General features: G+C 42.4%; 1 protein-coding gene and 1 long non-coding RNA gene across 3 annotated transcripts in view; one reads left to right on the forward strand and one right to left on the reverse strand.

The window, feature by feature from the left end:
* Window positions 1-6,984, reverse strand: part of LOC140478833 (gamma-secretase subunit Aph-1b-like) — a 104,709-nt gene extending 97,725 nt beyond the window's left edge. Inside the window, exon 1 of one of the 2 annotated variants that reach the window (XM_072572299.1) lies at window positions 6,606-6,984. In XM_072572299.1, coding sequence (XP_072428400.1) covers window positions 6,606-6,718 — 113 coding nt within the window. In that variant the 5' untranslated portion in view covers window positions 6,719-6,984. The remainder of the gene's footprint in view (window positions 1-6,605) is intronic. The other variant, XM_072572289.1, reaches the window with a different exon arrangement.
* A 53-nt stretch (window positions 6,985-7,037) lies between these two features.
* The window catches only part of LOC140478842 (uncharacterized), a 39,821-nt gene continuing 25,612 nt past the window's right edge, over window positions 7,038-21,246 (forward strand). Inside the window, exons 1-2 of the long non-coding RNA XR_011960878.1 lie at window positions 7,038-7,172; window positions 16,676-16,740. This is a non-coding gene — a long non-coding RNA (uncharacterized lncRNA). The remainder of the gene's footprint in view (window positions 7,173-16,675; window positions 16,741-21,246) is intronic.

A 21,246-nucleotide genomic window follows, 5' to 3' on the forward strand; every position in this document is an offset into this window, starting at 1 on the left:
TCCCATTTTGCTTCTTTCAAAAACCCAGGAAAAATTCACCCAAGTGACATAACTTTCCTAATTTTAAGCATATTCTTTTTAATTATTACATCTTGCCCATATTTTTCCCGTGGGAGGTTTAAGTGTAACCTTCACATCATATTTCTCGAATGTGAAGACGGATGTACTTATTTAATGCTTTCAACATGCTCCTTCGTTCATTAGGAAACCATTCACATTTTATACATTTGTTAATTCACTGATGACAGTAAAACATTTCTCAGATATCAAGATAGAAATTTAAGGATATGTTACTAGCCTATCAAAATATATCTACCAACTATCTACCAACCTGAATCTAATTAAGGGAATCTATAATAGAATGACGCACAAGCTGAAGACAGTAAATTGGGGAACATTACTAAATGGAATGTCAGTCGATAAGGAATGGCAAACATTAAAAAGTGCCTGGAGGAACTGCAACAATTGTTCATTCCTGTCTGGCACGTTCTTGTCAAACGAAAACAGGAAAGGTGGCCCGACTGTAGTTAACAATGGAAATTAGGGATAGCATTATATCCAGGGAAGGGGTTTACAAAATGGTCAAAAGAAAACAACACATCTGAGGATTGGGAGTTTAGATTTCAGCTAAGGAAAATACAGGTATTGATTAAAATGGGGAAAATAAAGTACAAGAGTAAACCTGTGAGGAATGTAAAACCGACTGTTAAAGCTTCCATAGGTATGTGAAAAGACAATGATTAGTGAAGACAAACGTAGAATCTTTACAATCAGAAGCAGGGTAAGTTAAAATGGGGAACATGCCTCAAAAATGTTGGGGAATGCAGGGTCTAGTGAGAGGAGGAACTATAGGAAATCAGCATTAGTGAGGAAATGGAGTTAGGAAAATTGATCGGACTAAAGGCCCATAAATCCACAGGGCCTAACAACCTAAATCCCAGCACAGCCAGAGAAATATTGGATGCTTTGGTAGTCATCCTTCAAAATTCTGCAGACTTTGAAACAGTTCCTCTGTATTGCAAGATAACTAATGTGACACTACTATTTTTTTTAAATGGTATAAAGAAAATAGGGAATTTATAGACTAGTTAGCCTAACATCAGTAGTAGGGAAGATACTTCAGTCCATTATAAAACATTTAAAAGCAGAGTACGTAGAAAACAGGAACAAGATTGGATAGAGTCGGCATGGATTTATGGAAGGGAAATCATGTTTGATAAATCTATAGGAATTTTTTGAGGATGCAACAAGTAGAAATGACAAGGGAGAGTCACTTGATGTGGTTTACTTGGACGTTCAAAGTTTTCAATAAAATGCCATATAAGAGATTGAAGAACATAACGTTGTGGGTAGTGTATGACTTGTAGAGAAAATAGATTGGCAGAAAGGGAACAGAGTAGAAATAAACAGGTAATTTTCCAAGTGGCAGTCTGTGACTAGTGGGGTACCCAGGGATCAGTACTTGGATCCTGCTATTCACAATATATATTCATGATTCAAACAAGAACTTTAAATGTAATATTTCCAAGTTTGCAGACAACACAAAGCTGGGAGGGAGGGTGAATTGTGAGGAGGATAGAGAGATGCTTCAATATGATTTGTACAAGTTGAGTGGGAAAATTCATGGCAGATGAGGTTTAATGTGAATCAATGTGAGGTTGTATACTTTGGGAGCAATAACAGGAGGCATGTTGTTATCTGATTGATGATTAATTGATAAAGGGACATGTGTAATGAGCCCTAGGACTCCTTGTACACCAGTCACTGTAAGTAAATATGCAGGAGCATGAGGCAATGAAGGCAAATGATATGTTGGCCTTCATAGTAACAGGGTTCGAGTACAAGAGCAGAGTGGTCTTGTTGCAAGTATACAGGCGCTTGCTGAGATCACATTTGGAGTATTGTATGCAGTTACAGTCTCCTTATCTGAAGGATAATCTGGCTATGGAGGGAGTGTAACAAAGGTTTGCCAGACTGATTCCTGGCATGGCGGGATGAAGAGACTGGATTAATTAGGAAGACATTCACAGAGGATCACATAAAAACCTACTAAATTCTAATAGGACTAAATAGGAATAAATGCAAAAAGGATATTCCTGATAACCTGGAAGCCCAGAACCAGGGGTCACAGTCTAAGCACATGGGGTCGGTCATTTAGGACTGAGACAAGAAATTTCTTCATCCAGAGAATGAGAGACTGTGAAATTCTCTGCAACAAGAAGCAGTGCGGCTAAAATGTTGAATATTTTCAAGAGGGAGTTACATGTAGTTCTTGGAGCTAGTTCAAAATGTTTTGGGAGAAAGTGGAAAACAGAGTACTGAGTTGGGATGATCAGCCCAGATGATATTGAATGGTGGAGCATGCTCAAAAGGCTGAAAAGCCTACACCCGATCCTAGTTTCTGTCCTCAATTGGAAACTACGAATGTGGCACTTTGAAGTTGGTGGGGGAGCATAGTTTATCAAGGGTACAATTACATAGTCATGTCTTGTGTATTTTTATTCTAATCAACCCATGAGAAGACCAAAGGAAAACAATGCAATACTGCATGCAGTAGGACTTGTGCAAAGGCATGTCAATAGAATATTCTATGCATGTCTCACATCTATTAAAATGATGTGGCATATGTGGAAAATGGCAGCTGGAAACTTTTCTAACATAATTAACTCTGAAGAAATTTTTCTCTTAATGGTACTGCCTTTTTTGGTAAGATTGAACAATTTAAGTTGGACCACATTATCTAAATAAAGCTTATTTGATTTCCACATTGTACTCGTTCTATTCAATAGAGATGGATGAGTGAGGCTCCACTCAGCTATTCTCCCATATGGATATTTCTCCAATTGATCAGATGATTTAATGAAAAAAGATCAATTAACTCATCTCTCCAGTTCTCTTACTGAAACTTCAGAGTAAGAAGTGCAGTTCTTTTTACATGCTCAATATTAATTAAAAGGGTATTAGTTTAATCTAAAGACTTCACCTCACCTCTTAGTTTCACTTAATTTGGCTGCTTGACAAAAGAACAGAAGCATTTTCTTTTGGATTATATCAATTACATCTCACCTGACAAAAAATAATGAGGATTATCGTCATTACTAACATCATATACACCATTAATCTCAGATAACACACATCAAATCATAAGGTCCTGGAATGTTACATAGTCAACGGCTTTCAAAAGCTGGAAAAACTAACCAGACCAGGTAGAAGTGGAGACAGAAACAAAGTTGATACTTCAGGCACTTGATCTCTAAACATTCATGACAATGGGCGATAAGGCCTAGGAATTCCTTAAAGGCTGAACTGTTGCATATGCTAAAATCAGAGCAACACATGTATCTAGTAATGTTCTAAAACACTTAGTTCAGCCTTGTTAACAAGTATTTCCAGATCTCCTCTGTCTAACAGAAATACAATAACACCACTTCATTCACTGAGGTGGTATTTATAAATTGATCATTATCGTCCTTCAGAGAGTTTACCCTCAATATTTGTCCTACTGCCCCAACTCCAATTTCCATCAAGATCTCTGAACATGCTGTCACTTCCCAAAACTACCCATATCTCTCCCTGTACCCTATTTAAATCCATTTTATCAGCTTTCTGCTTTTGCCACAGCACCACGGATGGTCACGGATGACACTCAACGTGACTATGAGCAAGTGTATATTATCCAGCCTACAACTCCACTGCCCAATGTGATAGGCAGTCTGCCTTCCATTCCATGGAGCTGAAGCCATAAGTTCTCCAGCAGAGGACTTATTTTGTCCACTTAATTTCAGACTTCCCCTAACAGTGTCTGCTCCCCACATATCCACTTCTTGCCATTCTGACATGATTCACTGACTGGGTCAGTATCCATATGTACTGAACTCCTTCACCAACTTTCAAGGCCAGTTGTTCAATATCCTTTTTTAAAGCTGATGTTTCCTTCACTAAGCACTGAAGAATTATAGCATCATTATAGGACAAACTCTTGCCAACAGTCGGATCCCCCATTTCAGTCTCAGGCTGAATGAGCTTCTTTGCAGCTTCCTATTCCAACTGAGATTTTCCACCCTGTGCCCACTCCATCAAAATGACTTACTTCCACATGCACATCATCACCTTGTTCCGTCTGCCAATGATACGCACATCCATGTCTTTGCTGGCAGGCTTAGCTGCGCTGATGCTTTACTGACGGTTTTTTTTAGATTACTTACAGTGTGGAAACAGGCCCTTCGGGCCAACAAGTCCACACCGCCCCGCCGAAGCGCAACCCACCCATACCCCTATATTTACCCCTTACCTAACACTACAGGCAATTTATCATGGCCAATTCACCTGACCTGCACATTTTTGGACTGTGGGAGGAAACCGGAGCACCCGGATGAAACCCACGCAGACACGCGGAGAATGTGCAAACTCCACACAGTCAATCACCTGAGGTGGGAATTGAACCCAGGTCTCTGGCGCTGTGAGGCAGCAGTGCTAACCACTGTGCCACCGTGCCGCCCCTATCCGATCTTCAGTGAACTTCAGCTCACCCAAATGACACCTCTTCATATTTTAGCATGAACCAAGTCCCAATATTTACACTGCTCTATAGTGGCTTCCATTCCCCTCATGTGGCAACATAAAAGTTCGCAATAATGGGCGGCACGGTGGCACAGTGGTTAGCACTGCTGCCTCACAGCGCCAGAGACCCGGGTTCAATTCCCGCCTCAGGCGATTCTCTGTGTGGAGTTTGCACATTCTCCCCGTGTCTACGTGGGTTTCCTCCGGGTGCTCCGGTTTCCTCCCACACTCCAAAGATGTGCAGGTCAGGTGAATTGGCCATGCTAAATTGCCCGTAGTATTAGGTAAGGGGTAGATGAAGGGGTATGGGTGGGTTGCGCTTCGGCGGGGCGGTGTGGACTTGTTGGGCCGAAGGGCCTGTTTCCACACTGTAAGTAATCTAATCTAATCTAATGGGTTTAAATTCCTCATGCTTTATTTTCCATCTCAATCATTCTAAACTCCAGTGATCTTACAACTCTATTTCTATAACTCTGCTTCATGTACAACCTCACTTCCCACAATAGTCTTAGCTGTTGTGTTTTCTCTAAATCCCTCGTTCCTTCCTTCCTATAGCTTCCTCCTCAAAATCCACCTTTACGACACTCCATTTGATTATGCCTTTCTGCTTTCTCTTTTTTCAGTTCAGCTTCAATTTTCCTGCTTATACCTTCAGGAAATGCCTCTGGGCATTATCCAGGTTAAATGTAATATGTTGCAGCACCAGCGCTGCCAGGGGATGCAACAAGACAACTTTACATGACCAGTTTCCATTCCACTATGGAAATCTTATAATTCAAATGAAATGAGGAAGGAATAACATCTCTATCATCTGATCTAACTAAACATACATTCTAAACTAGCTTCATGTGAAGACAACACTTGATCTTCTTTAAATGGTGGCGGGAGTGTGAAAGGCAAGTATTTCAAACAAAAATATTCTTCACTAGATTTTAGTTCTCCTTTAAATTTTCTAACATATCAACTAGTTTTAAATTCTTTGTGAGCTAGCAAAGGTAGATGCTGGTTCTAAATCATACAGTTCAAGCATTCAAAGTTTAACAAGGAAGAAACAAAACAATAAATGTCAGGAAGAGGCCAAAGATATGTTGACATGAAACAACCTGGTAACCAGTGAACAATAGGAGGGAAAAAAACTACACAAACCCCTATAGAACTAGACAATGGGGAAAACAAAAGAGTTGGTGCAAAGTGAAATCTGCCATAGTTCACATGCCATTCTAACCTTTTCAACATGTTGGCCAGCCAAATCTCTTTTTACAAACAAGGTCACTTTTTTTAAACGAAACGATGTGTCAACTTGTTCTATCACACAGAAGTGGGGTAAAAAACCTGTTTGATTAATTACCACGTCAGAAAGTTCCAATCCCAGATGGAGAGCAAACAATCTCGATACAGAAAACTTGACTTTATTTTTTTTTTAAAAAAGGTGAATGACCGATTTTATAGACAACGTTAGCTGAAGTGACAGCCACTCTGCTGGGAGTCTGGCCTGAACTCAAAAAATTCAGCTCCTTTTCTGAAGCTTCCGACGGACTTATCCACATTCAAGTTTCATGGGCAGCAATGGGACCATGGACTGGGTGTAGACAAGGAGCACCACTGATTGGAAAAAGCTCCAGAAAGAAGGGGGGGGGGGGGGGGGGAGGGGAGAGGGAAGTGGGGGGGGGGGGGGGGGGGAAAGAGGGAAGGGGGGTGGGGGGGGAAAGAGGGAAGGGTGGGGGGGGAAAGAGGGAAGGGGGGGGGGGGAAAGAGGGAAGGGGGGGGGGGAAAGAGGGAAGGGGGGGGGGAAAGAGGGGGGGTCAGGAAAATAACGCAAGAAGTCACGTTCAGATGCAGCTTTGTATTTGTGCTGACGGCCGGACGGAGAGATTGCTCGGCGCGAGATAAATACAAACATTTGCCGGTCGCAGTGTGCGGCGTTAACAAAAAGAATTACGCCCTGGTTGATTAAAGAGCAGTTTCAGAGCATCGACGAGAATGAATCTGAGGAGGGGACTGCGACAGAGGAGGAGACAGCAGGCCGGCCCCTGCACCAAGCTTACCCGGCGATCAGGATTATAACTCGGAGCGGGTCCTTGGCGATGGTGAAGATGAACAGAGCCAAAGCGGGACCGAAGGCGATGAAAGTGCAACCGAAGAAAACAGCCACGGTCATCTCGTCAGCAGCGAGCCCGGGGGGCGCAGCTCCGATCCAGTACCCGGGACATGACAACCCGCTCCGCTGCTGGAGGCCGGGCGAGGGTGTACGCTGCTGTCCGCACACGCTCCGAGGCTCACCGCCAACACCGACAATGGACCTGGGTCTCGCCTCCGGCCTCTCCCCCGGGCTCCTTGTCCCTTCACCAGAAACAAAAGGCAATCCGCACACCGCGGGCCTGGACGGTGAGGGGGAGGGGGCGGCTGTGCCCCGCCTCCGCTGCTCCGCCCACATCACACCACCCCGCCCCCCCACCACCGCGCGCGCGCGCGCGCGCGCACACACACACATCTCGCGAGATCAAGCCGCGAGGGGAGCAGGACAAAGGTGACGCGCCTGCGCACATCCCACATGATTTGGTACCTCTACTTGAAAATCAGCTTAAACTGCCTCTGGAGCAGCTATGTACAAGGTACGCTCAGGATTGCGATGAAACGCTAGGCACTTGCTGAGATGGGTGTGGATTCCAGCAACACTAGCCAAGGGGAGTGTACGTTGAATGTTGGAGTAGTGGAAAGCAGACTGGGCACATTGGTGTGCATGACCATAGATCATTGAAGACAGCAGGACAGGTAGGTAGGGTGGTTAAGCAGGCATATGGGATTAGTCAAGACGTTGATGACCATAGCAAGGAAGTTACGATGGAGCTGTATCTAGCATTAATTAGGACACAGCTGAAGTACTGTGTGTAGTTCTGGTTACTACACCATAGAAAGAATGTGATTGCAGAGTTTGCAGAAGAGATTCACCAGGGTGTTTCCTGGGTGGGAGCAATTCAGCTGTGAAAAGCAACTAGAAAGGCTGGTATTGTTTTAATTCGAACAGAGAAGCCTGAGGAGAAGTTTGATTTGAGGTGTACAAGATTCTGAGAAGTATAGATTAGGTAGTTTTAAGAGAAACTCTTCCTGTTAGTGTAGGGGTCAGTAATCAGGGGCCATATTTTCAATTTAAGGAGTACTATGTCTAGAGGGGATTTGAGAAACAGAGTCATAGAGATGTACAACACGGAAACAGACCCTTCGATCCAACTCATCCATGTCGACCAGATATCCCAACCCAATCTAGTCCCATCTGCCAGCACTTGGCACCCATATCCTTCCAAACTTCCTATTCATTTACCCATCCAGATGCCTTTCAAATGTTGCAATTGTACTAGCCTCCACCATTTCATCTGGCAGCACATTCTATACACAAATCACCGTCCAGAGAAAAGACCTTGTTTATTTACCCTATCTATGTCCCTCATGATTTTATAAACCTCTATAAGGTCACCCCTCTGCCTCCAGCGCTCCAGGGAAAACAGCCCCAGCCTATTCAACCTCTCCCTATAGCTCAAATGCTCCAACCCTGGTAACATTCTTCTAAATTTTTTCTGAAACCTTTCAAGTTTCACAACATCCTTCCGATAGGAAGGAGACCAGAACTGCATGCAATATTCCAAAAGTGGCCTAACCAATGTCCTGTAGAGCTGCAACATGACCTCCCAACTCCTGTACTCAATACTCTGATCAATAAACGAAAGCATACCAAACGCCTTCTTCACTATCCTATCTACCTGTGACTCTACTTTCAAGGAGCTATGAACCTCCATTCCAAGGTCTCTTTGTCCAGCTACACTCCCACATTAAGTGTATAAGTCCTGCTAAGATTTGCTTTTCCAAAATGCAGCACCTCGCATTTATCTGAATTAAACTCCACCTGCCACTTCTCAGCCCAATGGCCCATCTGGTCAAGATCCTGTTGTAACCTGAGGTAACCTTCATCGCTGTCCACTACACCTCCAATTTTGGTGTCATCTGCAAACTTACTAACTATATCTCTTATGCTCACATCCAAATCATTTATAAAAATGATCAAAAGTAACGGACTCGGTACCAATCCTTGTGGCACTCCACTGGTCACAGGCCTCCAGTCTGAAAAACAACCCTCCAGCACCGCCCTCTGTCTTCTACCTTTGAGCCAGTTCTGTATCCAAATGGCTAGTTCTCCCTGGATTCCATGAGATGTAACCTTGCTAATCAGTCTCCCACGGGGAACCTTGTCAGGCACCTTACTGAAGTCCATATAGATCATGTCCACCACTCTGCCTTCATCATTCTCTTTGTTACTTCAAAAAACTCAATCATGATTTCCCACACACAAAGCCATGTTGACTATCCCTAATCAGTCTTTGCCTTTCAAATACACGTACACCCTGTCCCTCAGGATTCCCTCCAACAACTTGCCTACCACTGATGTCAGGTTCACCGGTCTTTCATTCCCTGGCTTGGCCTTACCACTTTTCTTAAATAGTGGCATACGTTAGCCATCCTCCAGTCTTCTGGCACCTCACCTGTGACTATCGCTGATACAAATATCTCAGCAAGGGGCCCAGCAATCACTTCCCTAGCTTCCCACAGAGTTCTAGGTACACCTGATTAGATTATAGGGATTTATCCACATTTATGCAATTGAAGACATCTAGCACTTCCTCCTCTGTAATATGGACATTTTTCAAGTTGTCACTATCTGTTTTCCTACATTCTATACCTTCTATGATTTCCCTCCATTCCATATCTTCCATGAAGCTCAACCTTGAGGGCAGCAGGACAGATAGGTAGGGTGGTTAAGCAGGCATATGGGATTAGTCAAGACATTTGAAGACCATAGCAAGGAAGTTTGATGGAGCTGTATCTAGCATTAATTAGGACACAGCTGAAGTACTGTGTGCAGTCTGGTCAGTACGCTATAGAAAGGACGTGATTACACAGAGATTGCAGAAGAGATTCACCAGGGTGTTCCTGACAAAGCAACCCCATTTGATTGGCACCTCTGTCCACCATTCACTCCCTTTGCTCTTGACATGCACTATTAATAGCATGTACTTTCCACAAGCTGCACTGCAGTAATGTACCCAGTCTCATCTGACAGCACCTTCCAAGCATTTGATATCAACTGCCAGGTTGAGCAATTCTTGGACACTTTGCCAGAAAAACAAGGGAGTATGTGGGATGGTATGGGTTTGGTGGCTCCCATCCTTATCACTTCAGGTTTGCCTTGAAAGCTTAGCTCCCACCCTCCCTGCCTAACCTCATAAGCCTGCCAAGAGTCTCACAGAGTAATAGAGTGATTCAGGACAGAAAGAGGCGTCGAGGCCAAATATGTCCAGACATCAAACAGCCATCAGCTTGAATGCCACCTTCCCAGCACTTCACTCATAGCCTTGTTTGATGTGGTGTTTTCAAGGGTTCATCTAAATTGTTCTTAAACAACTTGAGAGTTCCTGCCTATATCACCCTTTCATGTAGAGAATTCTGGATACCTACCACCCTCTGGGTAAAATAACCTTTTTCTCAAATCCCCTCTAAATCTCCTAATCGTTAAAACTGTGCCCTCTGGTTATTGTTCCCTCTACTAATGGGAAACAACGCTATACTTTTTAGTCTCTTTTCATAGCTGAATTGTGCCAGCCCTGGCAACAACATGCTGGTGAATCTCTTCTGCACCTTCTTTAGTGCAATCACATCCTATATTGTGGTGACCAGAACTGCACACAGTATTCCAGCTGTGACCTACCTAATGTTGCGTACCAGTCCATTACAACCTCATGCTTGTGTATCAATGCCTTTACTAATTCCATATGCCCACTGAATCACCTTACCTACTTATTGTGCCTTCAAGGATATATGGACATGCACATCGAGGACCTTGTGTACTTCCTAAGGCCCTACCATTCAACATGTACTCTCTTGCCTTGTTAATTATCCAAAAATGCCTCACTTTGCATTCTTAAGAATTAAATTCCATTTTCCACTATTCTGCCCCTCTGACCAGTGGAAGGATTGGACAAGCTCCAGCTGAATCATTCTACTCTGCCATCGTGGACCCCACTAGGGTCTCCCCCCAGACCTAGATTCCCGCCAAGTGTAAAATGCCCCTGTAAAAGCCAGACAGATGACAGTGCTCGGAGAAAATGAGGACTGCAGATGCTGGAGATTAGAGTCAAGATTAGAGTGGTGCTGGAAAAGCACAGCAGGTCAGGCAGCAGGAAAATCAATGTTTTGGACAGGAGCCCTTCATCAGGAATCCAAATGAAAGTGCTGGTTAGTTCTGCAGCTCCCTCATGCTTAAGTATCCATGCATACATACTGTGCTGCTTCTGACTGCGCAAATCCCAAATAAGTTCAAGGAATGGGAAGAGAAGGCCTTAAGTAGTCAATCCCTCCTTACATAGAGAAGTATGGGACAAATAGCACACCATGAATGCAAGAACTAAATTCCAGGACAATTCTGGAAAATTTACGATCACTTGTCAACCCATCTATTACCTCAGAGGACAAGAGCAACAAGTACATGGGAACACCACAACCTGCAAATTCCCCTCCAAGCCACAAACCATCCTGACTTGGAACTTTATCACCTTTCCTTCACTGTCACTAGGTCAGAATCCTGGAACTCAGCCTAACAGCCATGTGGATGTTTCAAAACTACATAGACTGCAATGATTTGGAGATGTCAGTGTTGGACTGGGGTGTACAAAGTTAAAAATCACATAACACCAAGTTATAGTCCAACAGGTTTAATTGGAAGCACTAGCTTTCAGATCGATGCTCCTTCATCAGGAGGTTGCAGCACTCCAAAAGCTAATGCTTCCAATTAAACCTGTTGGACTATAACCTGGTGTTGTGTGATTTATAACCTTAGACTGCAATGGTTCAAGAAACGACTCACCACTTTCTTAAGGGCAGTGAGGGGTGGGAATAACTGCTGCCCATCCAGTGACATTCATCACATTAACCATTTTTTTAAAACCCTGCTGGTAATAATATTAAAAACTTAACTGTTTTTTAAAACACAAAAACAAAAGCAAACAATGCGGCTGCTGCAAATCTGAAATAAGTCTTTAGACTTGAAATGTTAACTCTTTTTTTTCTCTCCAGACTGCCAGATCTGCTGAGATTCTCCTGCATTTTCTGTTTTCATATTTTGTGAAACAATTTTCTTTTCCAAATCTGTGCTGATTCAGTCTGGATGTGTTATGACTCTCTGCTGCTATGTCTTTATTAATAGATCCTACCATTTCCCTACAATCAATGGTTGCCTATAATTCATAGCCTTCACTCTCCTGCTTTTCTTGAATAGAGCAGTTATGTTTGCTACCTTCCAAAACATTGGAATGTTCTAGAATCTGAGCAGGTTTGGAAAACCAAATTAATGCATCCATCGTCATCAATCCAGATGGAAGCCGAAACGTTATTTCTCTCCCAATAATACTGTGTGATCTGTTGGGTTTTTCCAGCTTTTCTTTCTGTATTTAAATTTATCCAATATCTCTTTTGTTGTATTATTTAAAGTCTTAGGATGTTTAGAATTAGGTCCAAAATTCCTTGATGATAAGTCATATTAATTTGTCCTGTATTCTAAATAATAATATTCCAAGTTCCTCAGTTTCACCAGCAATTCTTCCCAGCAGTTTTTTTCTGTATCTTCTATCAGATGTTTTCAGTATCGGGGAATCAACAGGTTATGGGAATGAACAAGAAAGTATTCCTTTAACTCTGGCTCTTGTCCTCCCCTGGCTGTGCCGTTAGCATCTACAATTTAGAATTTCTTCTCTAAGTCTTCATCTTTTCCCTTTAATCCTTACAGTCCACCTTAATCATCAATCCTTTCAGACCAGATGGGCCAATGGGCTGAGAAGTGACAGATGGAGTTTAATTCAGATAAATGCAAGGTGCTGCATTATGGGAAAGCAAGTCTTAGCAGGATTTATACACTTAATGCTAAGGTCCTAGGGAGTATTGCTGAACAAAGAGATCTTGGAGTGCAGGTTCATAGCTCCTTGAAAGTGGAGTAGCAGGTAGGTAGGATAGTGAAAAAGGCGTTTGGTTAGCTTTCCTTTTGGTCAGAGTGTTGAGTACAGAAGTTGGGAGATCATGTTGCAGCTGTACAGGGCATTGGTTAGGCCACTGTTGGAATATTGCGTGCAAATCTAGTCTTCTTCCTATTGGAAGGATGTTGTGAAACTTGAAAGGGTTCAGAAAAGATTTACAAGGATGTTGAAAAATGTGTTGCTGGAAAAGCGCAGCAGGTCAGGCAGCATCAAAGGAGCAGGAGAATCAATGTTTCGGGCATAAGCTCTTCTTCAGGAAACTTTCCTTAAGAAGGACTTATGCCTGAAACGTCGGTTCTCCTGCTCCTTTGATGCTGCCTGACCTGCTGCACTTTTCCAGCAACACATTTTTCAGCTCTGGTCTCCAGTATCTGCAGTCCTCACTTTCTCCTTTACAAGGATGTTGCCAAGGTTGGAGGATTTGAGCTATAAGGAGAGGCTGAACAGGCTGGGGCTGTTTTCCCTAGAGCATCGGAGGCTGAGGGGTGACCTTGTAGAGGTTTACAAAATTATGAGGGGCATGGATAGGATAAATAGACAAAGTCTTTTCCCTGGGGTCGGGGAGTCCAGAACTAGAGGGCATAGGTTTAGGGTGAGAGGGGAAAAATATAAAAGAGACGTAAGGGGCAACCTTCTCATGCAGAGGGTGGTACGTGTATGGAATGAGCTGCCAGAGGATATGGTGGAGGCTGGTACAATTGCAACATTTATGAGGCATTTGGATGTGTATATGATTAGGAAGGGTTTGGAGGGATATGGACCAGGTGCTGGCAGGTGGGACTGGATTGGGTTGGGATATCTGGTCGGCATGGGCAGGTTGGATCGAAGGGTCTGTTTCCATGCTATACATCTCTATGTCTCTATCTCTTTGCCTTGATGTCTCCTTTTTATTATTGATTGATTTTGGGATATTTTCTCTGCTTGAAAGGTGCTTTTTAAATATATCTTGTTATTGTAGCAGTTCATTTTTACTTTTTATTCTGGCATGAGTTGTTGGCATCACTGGCAAGGCCAGTATTTGTTACACAACCCCTAACTGCCCTTGAACCAATTGGCTCTCTCGGCCATTTCCAACAGTGTTTAAGAAACAACTACATTGCTTTGGGTCTGAAGTCACATATAGACCAAACCAATTAAGGTCGAAAGATTTCCTTCCTTAAGGCCAGTATTGAACCAGATGAAATTTTACAATGATTGCCAGGTGGTCAGCATTAGGTTTTAATTCCAGATTTTATTGAATCAAATGTCATGATTAGACTAGGTGGGTTTCAATCCCCTATTCCCAGAACATTAGCATGAGCTCTGGATTACTACAATGCTACCATTTCCTCCATTCTTGTGTTTTCTTCTTCTTCTCTGTATTGCAACAGTATATACCCCTCTAATTGATTAGATTGGCTGTAGGAACTCCTGAATCCATCAAATGTTCTCTCATTCTTCATTAGGTTTGGAGTTGCCTGTGTTTATTTTCTCACCCTTTAACCTGCTTCCAATCTGCTGCTATCTTACCAGTGTCCAGGGACTCCTTTACAACAGTTGTCCTTCTCCAGTGTTTAAGTGCTTTACTGTGATTACTGTCTACTCCTGGAATTTATTTGTTTCAGTTTAGTTAGTCTTTCTGGAAGTCTCATCTGATTTGTAAGAATAATTGTTGGTTTCAGTTGAGATTTTTGTTTGCAAGGTAGAGGGTGTTCTTCACACGCTCTTAATAAATTCTTGGAGGAATTAGATTGTTTACTGTTTCAGCAGAACACACATTTGAAGTATTGCCATTGGTTTAGTCATGATGTGGAGGAGCTGTTGTTGGACGGGGGTGGACAAAGTTAAAAATCACACAACACCAGATTATAGTCCGGCAGTGCTCCGATAGCTAGTGCTCCTTAATAAACCTGTTGGACTATAATCTGGTGTTGCGTGATTTTTAACATTGGTTTAGTGGCAGTGCACTTGCTTTTGAGTCTGAAGTTCATGAGTTTGAGCCTCATTATAAAGACTTGAGTATTGAATCTAGGCTGAAACCTTAATGATGTACACTGAGAATGCTGCATTGTTGGAAGTGCTAGCTTTCAGGTTTTTTGACAAAAGTTCTTTGTGGCATGATTGCTCAGTGGTTAACACCATTGCCACCACAGCACCAGGGACCCAGGTTCAATTCCACCCGCAGGTGACTGCCTGCAGAGGTTTCTTTTCGGTGCTGTGGTTTTCTCCCACAGTCCAAAGATGTGCAGGTTAGGTGGAGTGGCAATGCTAAATTACACATTGTGTCCAAGGATGCACAGGCTGAGTGGATTAACCAGTGGGAAATACAAAGCTACAGTAGCTGCTCTTTGAAGGATTGGTGTGGACTTGACGGGCCAAATGGCCTGCTTCCACACTGTAAATTCAGGTTCTATGATTTTGCCAAGAAAGATATCCTGAGTAAATCCAATTACTTATTCCTAACTACGATGGAATTTATTGCTGCTTTCCAGCATCCATTGCATATCAAGAGTACTGCTGATTTCCACGTGTTTTCACAGTCAATAATTACCTGTAATTAAGATGAATGATGAAAATTTAGTGAAATATGGATAAAGCAATTATGTGAGATACTGTGGGAGCCCTTGAACTCCACTAGCATTATAACATCTACCCATTGGCGGGACTGGAAGTCAATGACAATTAGTTGCTCACTTAATAATTGAAATTCTGTCAGGATGCCACTTAGAGGCATGACAGGTGATGTTGAAAATACAGAGTGCGCAAAATGCATACTGAATTTTAATTTGTTGCTGACCTCTCTAACATCTTTCTTTAGTTTAGCAAATAAAGTGTCATAATTGAAAAGTGGAATCACTGTGCATAAAATTGGGTTTAATCCTGTTTGTGTGTGTGAGAACAAATGTTGAGTCTAACAGTGAGTCATGCATCAGTCACACAAATGCATGTTAGTATATATTGCATGCTAAATTGCTGTGTTTCAACTTCCCATAGACCAACTGGCAGAAGAGGGAGGATTAACAGATGTGCCTGAAGCAAATCACATTTCACTGGCAATTATCAACTGCTCCCATCTGAACAAGTTCTGACAAAGTTAGATTAAGTACTGGTGTCTTGATCTCTTGGTGTCCCAAACATTAATAAAAAGAACACTTTCAGAATTTATATTTATGACATCAATGAGGCTTGAAAATAGGCATCTAAAGTAATGCCTTGAAAGTTGTTAAACAAAAGGAGTCTTTTGCCTTTGCTTACAGGGTAATAACCTGGTTCAACGGAATAATGACGAGTGACATTCAATTTTGAGCTAATAGGTCATGCTTGTCAAATTACTGTCTAGACCACAGACAAAAGTCTAACCCAATTATTTTCAAAATAAGTTGCCTGAATAAAATTTGCACATGATATGGTTTACTCAACCATATCAGGATGATAGCCTCTTGGGTAGGCCAGCATTTATTGCCCATATGGTATACTCGAGTAATAGTCAAATTGTTTGACTACTTTTTAAGGTTAAATTTATGGGGTCGACTATTACATGGATATTATTTTTGGGGGCTGAAATTCATGCCCATCAAAATTCATACTATATCATTGGCAGAAGCCCAACTGCTCTCTAAACGAATTTTTTAAAAATGAATTATGGTTATTTTGAAAACCCGGAACAGAACCAACAGCCAGCGGACTGGAAGACCACGAGTGAAGCGGAACATGATAGCCAGCACACTGACTCATAAACTTTGATCTTTTATCTGTGAAGAACTAAGGTCCACTTTTACATGAGACATATGGAAAATTCCAGATTATTTGGACAAAAATAGGGGGTCAACTTTTACATGAGATCGACTATTACACAAGTATATGCGATAATTTCCAAACCTTATTCAATAGCCCATACCTCCTTAACAATTGAATATTCTGTAACTGCTAAAGTACAGCTCCCGAATCTATGAGAGACAAGAATTTTGCATTGTGAGCTCAAAGGCAGCAATGGATGTCTAGGAGCTTGGGGATTTCCATCAGCTGTGACCCCACCATTAATGGCTCACATTTTTATCTCATAGTGATGTGGCCTAAAGGCATGTTGCCTACAGACTGATTGCTGCTTCAAAACAAAACCTGGGAAAAGGTAGGTGTTCGCTTTCATTTTAAAGTTCACTTTTTTTTGGAGAAATTCAGCTTTTTCAACAATTCCCCAAAGCTGACTTCTTCTACCAGCCACCTTAGTCAAGAATTGAAGTATCTCATCTGTTCAACAACCAAAAACTTTTCTCCTCCCCCTGAGCAAGTGAAGCACTCCACCTCCACTCAAAAACTATAATACCCACCTGCTCAGATCTTAACTCTAGGGTCAGTTGAGGTCTGACACTTCAAAATGATCTCACGCCTGGAAAAGGTTTGAGGAGCACTAAGTCAGATTCACTCAGTGAATGATCCATCTGGGACTCCTCCAATGTCCCCAGCATTACAGATACCAGTCTTCAGCCAATTTGATTCACTCCATGTGATATCAAGAAATGGTTGGAGACAATGAATACTGCAAAGGCCGTGGGCCATGACAACATTCTGGCAATAGTACTGAAGACTTGTGCTCCAGAACTTACTGCTCCCCTAGCTAAGCTCTTCCAGTACATTTACAACACTGGCTTGTATTCAACAATGTGGAAAATTGCCTAGCTATATCCTGTACATAAGAAGTAGGACAAATCCAACTCATCCATTTTTTACAAAAAATTATTCATAGGATGATAGCCTCATAGGCTAGGCCAGCATTTATTGCCCATCCCTAATTTTCCAGAGAGCAGTTAGGTCTGGAGTCCCATGTAGGCCAGACCAGGTAGGTCCTTCCCTAAAAGGCATTTATGAACCACATGGGCTGTTTCTGACAATCAGCAATGGATTCATGGTCATTGTTAGACTCTTAATTCCAGGTTTTTAAAATTGTGTTCAAATTCCACCTTCTGCCATGATAAGATTTGAACCCGGGTTTCCAGAATATACCTGGGTCTTTAAGCTTAAGATAATACCATGATGCCATCACTTCCCTTAATTACTATCTAATCAGTGTACTCTCAACCATCAGTAAGGTGATGGAAGGTGTCATCAACAGTGCTATCAAGTGGCACCTGCTCAGTGACGCCCAGTTTGGGTTCCACCAGGGCCACTCAGCTCCTGACCTCATTACAGACTTCATTCAAACATGGACACAATTGATTTCCAGAGGTGAGGGGAGAATGATAGCCTTTGACATCTCGGCTACATTCAAGGAACAGTGTCATCAAAAACCCTGAGCAAAACAAAAATCAGTGGGAATCAGGAGCAAACTCTCTGCTAGCAAAATCATACCTGGCACATAGGAATGGTTGTTCGATATCCGTTATCTCAGCCCCAGGACGTCCCAGCAAGAGTTCCTCAGGGTAGTGTCGGAGGCCCAACCATCTTCAGTTGCTTTATCAATGACCTTCACTCCATCATAAGGTCAGAAGTGGGGATGTTTCCTGATGATTGCATAATGTTCAGCATTATTCATGACTCCTCAGATACTGAAGCAGTTCACATTCAAATGAATCAGGATCTGGACAATATCCAGCCTTGAGCTGACAAGTAACATTTACATCACACAAATATCAGCCAATGAGCATCTTCAATAAGAGACAATCTAACCACTGCCCCTTGACATGATATGGTGTTCCCATCACTGAATCCCCCACTATCAATATCCCGGGGGTTACCATTGATCAGAAACTCAACTGGACTTGCCCTTCCCACAATCCAGCCCAAGCTTTGGGTCCACTATGTGGGTGACACCTTTGTCACCATGAAACGCAACAAATTAAAAGAAATCCACAAACAGATAAACAATACCCTTACTGGTGGGGAAAATGTGGGGAATAACAACAGACTCCCCTTCCTAGACATCACGGTAGAATGCAAAGCCAATGGAGAGCTGCACACACTGATAAGATACTCAACTACAGGAGCAATCACCACAACACCAACACATGGAGCTGCATCAGAACATTATTTAAATGAGCCACAACACACTACAGCACCCAGGAACTAAGAGAAGCCAAGCAAAAATTCCTGTACAATGTATCCAGGAACAACAGGTACCCGATAGACACAATCCGCGGATTCCTACATAACAGACATAAACAAGAAGATACAACATGCCCAGAAACTCTAGCCATACTGCCATTCATTAAAGACAGCTTGGGGATGACACCAGACTACTCTGGCCCCTAAGCATCATGGTAGCCCACAAACCTAACATCACACTGAAACAGCTCCTGATGAATTAGCAGAACGACAGTCATATACAAAATACCCTGCAAGGACTGCAACAAATATTACATTGGACAGACGGGCAGGATACATGAGCACCAACTAGCCACCAAACGACATGACCAATTATTACTGGTGTCCATACACACAGATGAAGTGGGACACCAGTCTGACTGGGACAATACAGCCATCCTGGGACATGCTAAACAAAGACACGCACAGGAATTCCTAAAAGGCCTGGCATTCAAACTGGAATTCCATTAACAAACATATACGAGGGAGGTTCTCGAAATGGAGAAAGGTGACCAGTGGTGTTCCACAGGGATCAGTGTTGGGGCCACTGCTGTTTGTGATATACATAGATGTGGAAGAGAGCATTGGTGGTCTGATCAGTAAGTTTGCAGATGACATGAAGATTGGTGGAGTAGCAGAAAGCGTAAGGGACTGTGAAAGAGTACAGGAGAATATAGATAGACAGAAGTGTTGGGTGGAGAAGTGGCAGATGGAGTTCAGTCCGGGCAAATGTGGGGTGATGCATTTTGGAAGGTCTAATTCTAGAGCGAGCTATACTGTAAACAGAGAGCCTTGGGAAATGTTAATGAGCAGAGAGATATGGGAGTTCAGGTCCATTGTACCCTGAAGGTGGCTACACAGGTGGATAGAGTGGTCAGGAAGGCATATGGTATGCTTGCCTTCATCGGACGGAGTATTGAGTATAACAGCTGGCAGGTCATGTTAAAATTGTACAAGAAATTGGTTCGGCTGCATTTAGAATATTGTGTACAGTTCTGGTTGCCACATTACCGAAAGGGTGTGAACGCTTTGGAGAGGGTGCAGAGAAGGTTTACGAGGATGTTGCCTGGTATGGAAGGTGCTAGCTATGAAAAGAAGTTGAGTAGGTTGTTTTCATTAGAAAAAAGGAGATTGAGGTCTACAAAATCATGAAGGGTATAGACAAGGGTTGATAGAGATAAGCTTTTTCCCAGAGTGAGGGATTCAATAAAGAGAGGTCATGAGTTCAAGGTGAGAGAAGAAAGGGGATACACGCAGAAATTACTTTACACAGAGGATGGTAGGTGCCTGGAATGTGTTGCTAGCAGAGATAGTAGAGACAGGCACAGCAGATTCATTTAAGGTGCATCTGAACAAATACATGAATAGGTGGGAGCAGAGGGTTACAGATCCTTAGGAATTGGGCGATAGATTTAGACAATGGATTTGGATCGGCACAGGCTTGGAGGACCGTAGGGCCTGTTCCTGGGCTGTAAATTTTCTTTGTTTTTTAAAATTGATTTGGACCCTATGTATCAACCTCTCAGAAGAAGAGCCGGAAGTGATATCACCCACCGTAACAGACCAAGACAATAGCAAGTGGAACAGAACACCAAAGCTTCACTGGAGATGATGATGTCACTAACATGGTGACGAAACGTCTGAGAACAAATCTACCAGCTCAGTGAGCAAAGCTACAACCTGATCCACAAATTGAGCTATAAATCTTCTCCAAAATCACAACCACTCAGCGTCAATTGACTAAAGTGTTTGAAGAAAAGGACCACCATTGCATTTCAGTGCAACAACGGATGATTAAAAAATGTTGTTCCTTTGAACCATGGTCATATTCTTCTTTTTTGATTCTTTATAATTGTTGTGAAGAAAATTTATGCAAATTTTTAATTTTGCAAAAATAGTTAAAATAGTAACATTGGTTTCTTTATTGTTTGGAAAAAAGAGAAGGTATTTCTTTACCCAGAGAGTGTTGAGCCTATGGAAATATTTGCCACAGACAGTGGTTGAGTCAAAACCTAGAAAGAAGACAACTATAGTTCTTAGGGCTAAAGGAATCAAAAGGTATGGGAAGAAAGCAGGAACAGGGTTCTGAGTTGGATTATCAGCCATGATCTTATCTGATCTTAACATCATCAGATTCAAAGGGCAAAATAGTCTACTCTGATTCCTATATTGTGTGGTTGAGCAATAAGGAGAAAGTGAGGACTGCAGATGCTGGAGATCAGAGCTGAAAAATGTTTTGCTGGAATGTGTTCAGATTCCTGAAGAAGGGCTTATGCCCGAAACGTCGATTCTCCTGCTCCTTTGATGCAGCCTGACCTGTTGCGCTTTTCCAGCAACACACATTTCAGCTCTGGTTGAGCAATAAGCCAATGGGGTGATTTATAGAATCTATTTCTTGTAAGTTTTAAATTAAAAGGGTGGTTGGGAAACACTGTTGTTCAACAGCAATTTAGCTCAGTTTATTGTACTGTTTCCTCTTTGCTGTGTGGTTTATTGGGTGGGGAATTAGGATTGCAAAGTCATATGTTTTGTTTTGTCACAGTGTGACTCTTGTTTT

Source organism: Chiloscyllium punctatum, chromosome 1, assembly GCF_047496795.1.
Source record: "Chiloscyllium punctatum isolate Juve2018m chromosome 1, sChiPun1.3, whole genome shotgun sequence".
NCBI lineage: Eukaryota > Metazoa > Chordata > Chondrichthyes > Orectolobiformes > Hemiscylliidae > Chiloscyllium > Chiloscyllium punctatum.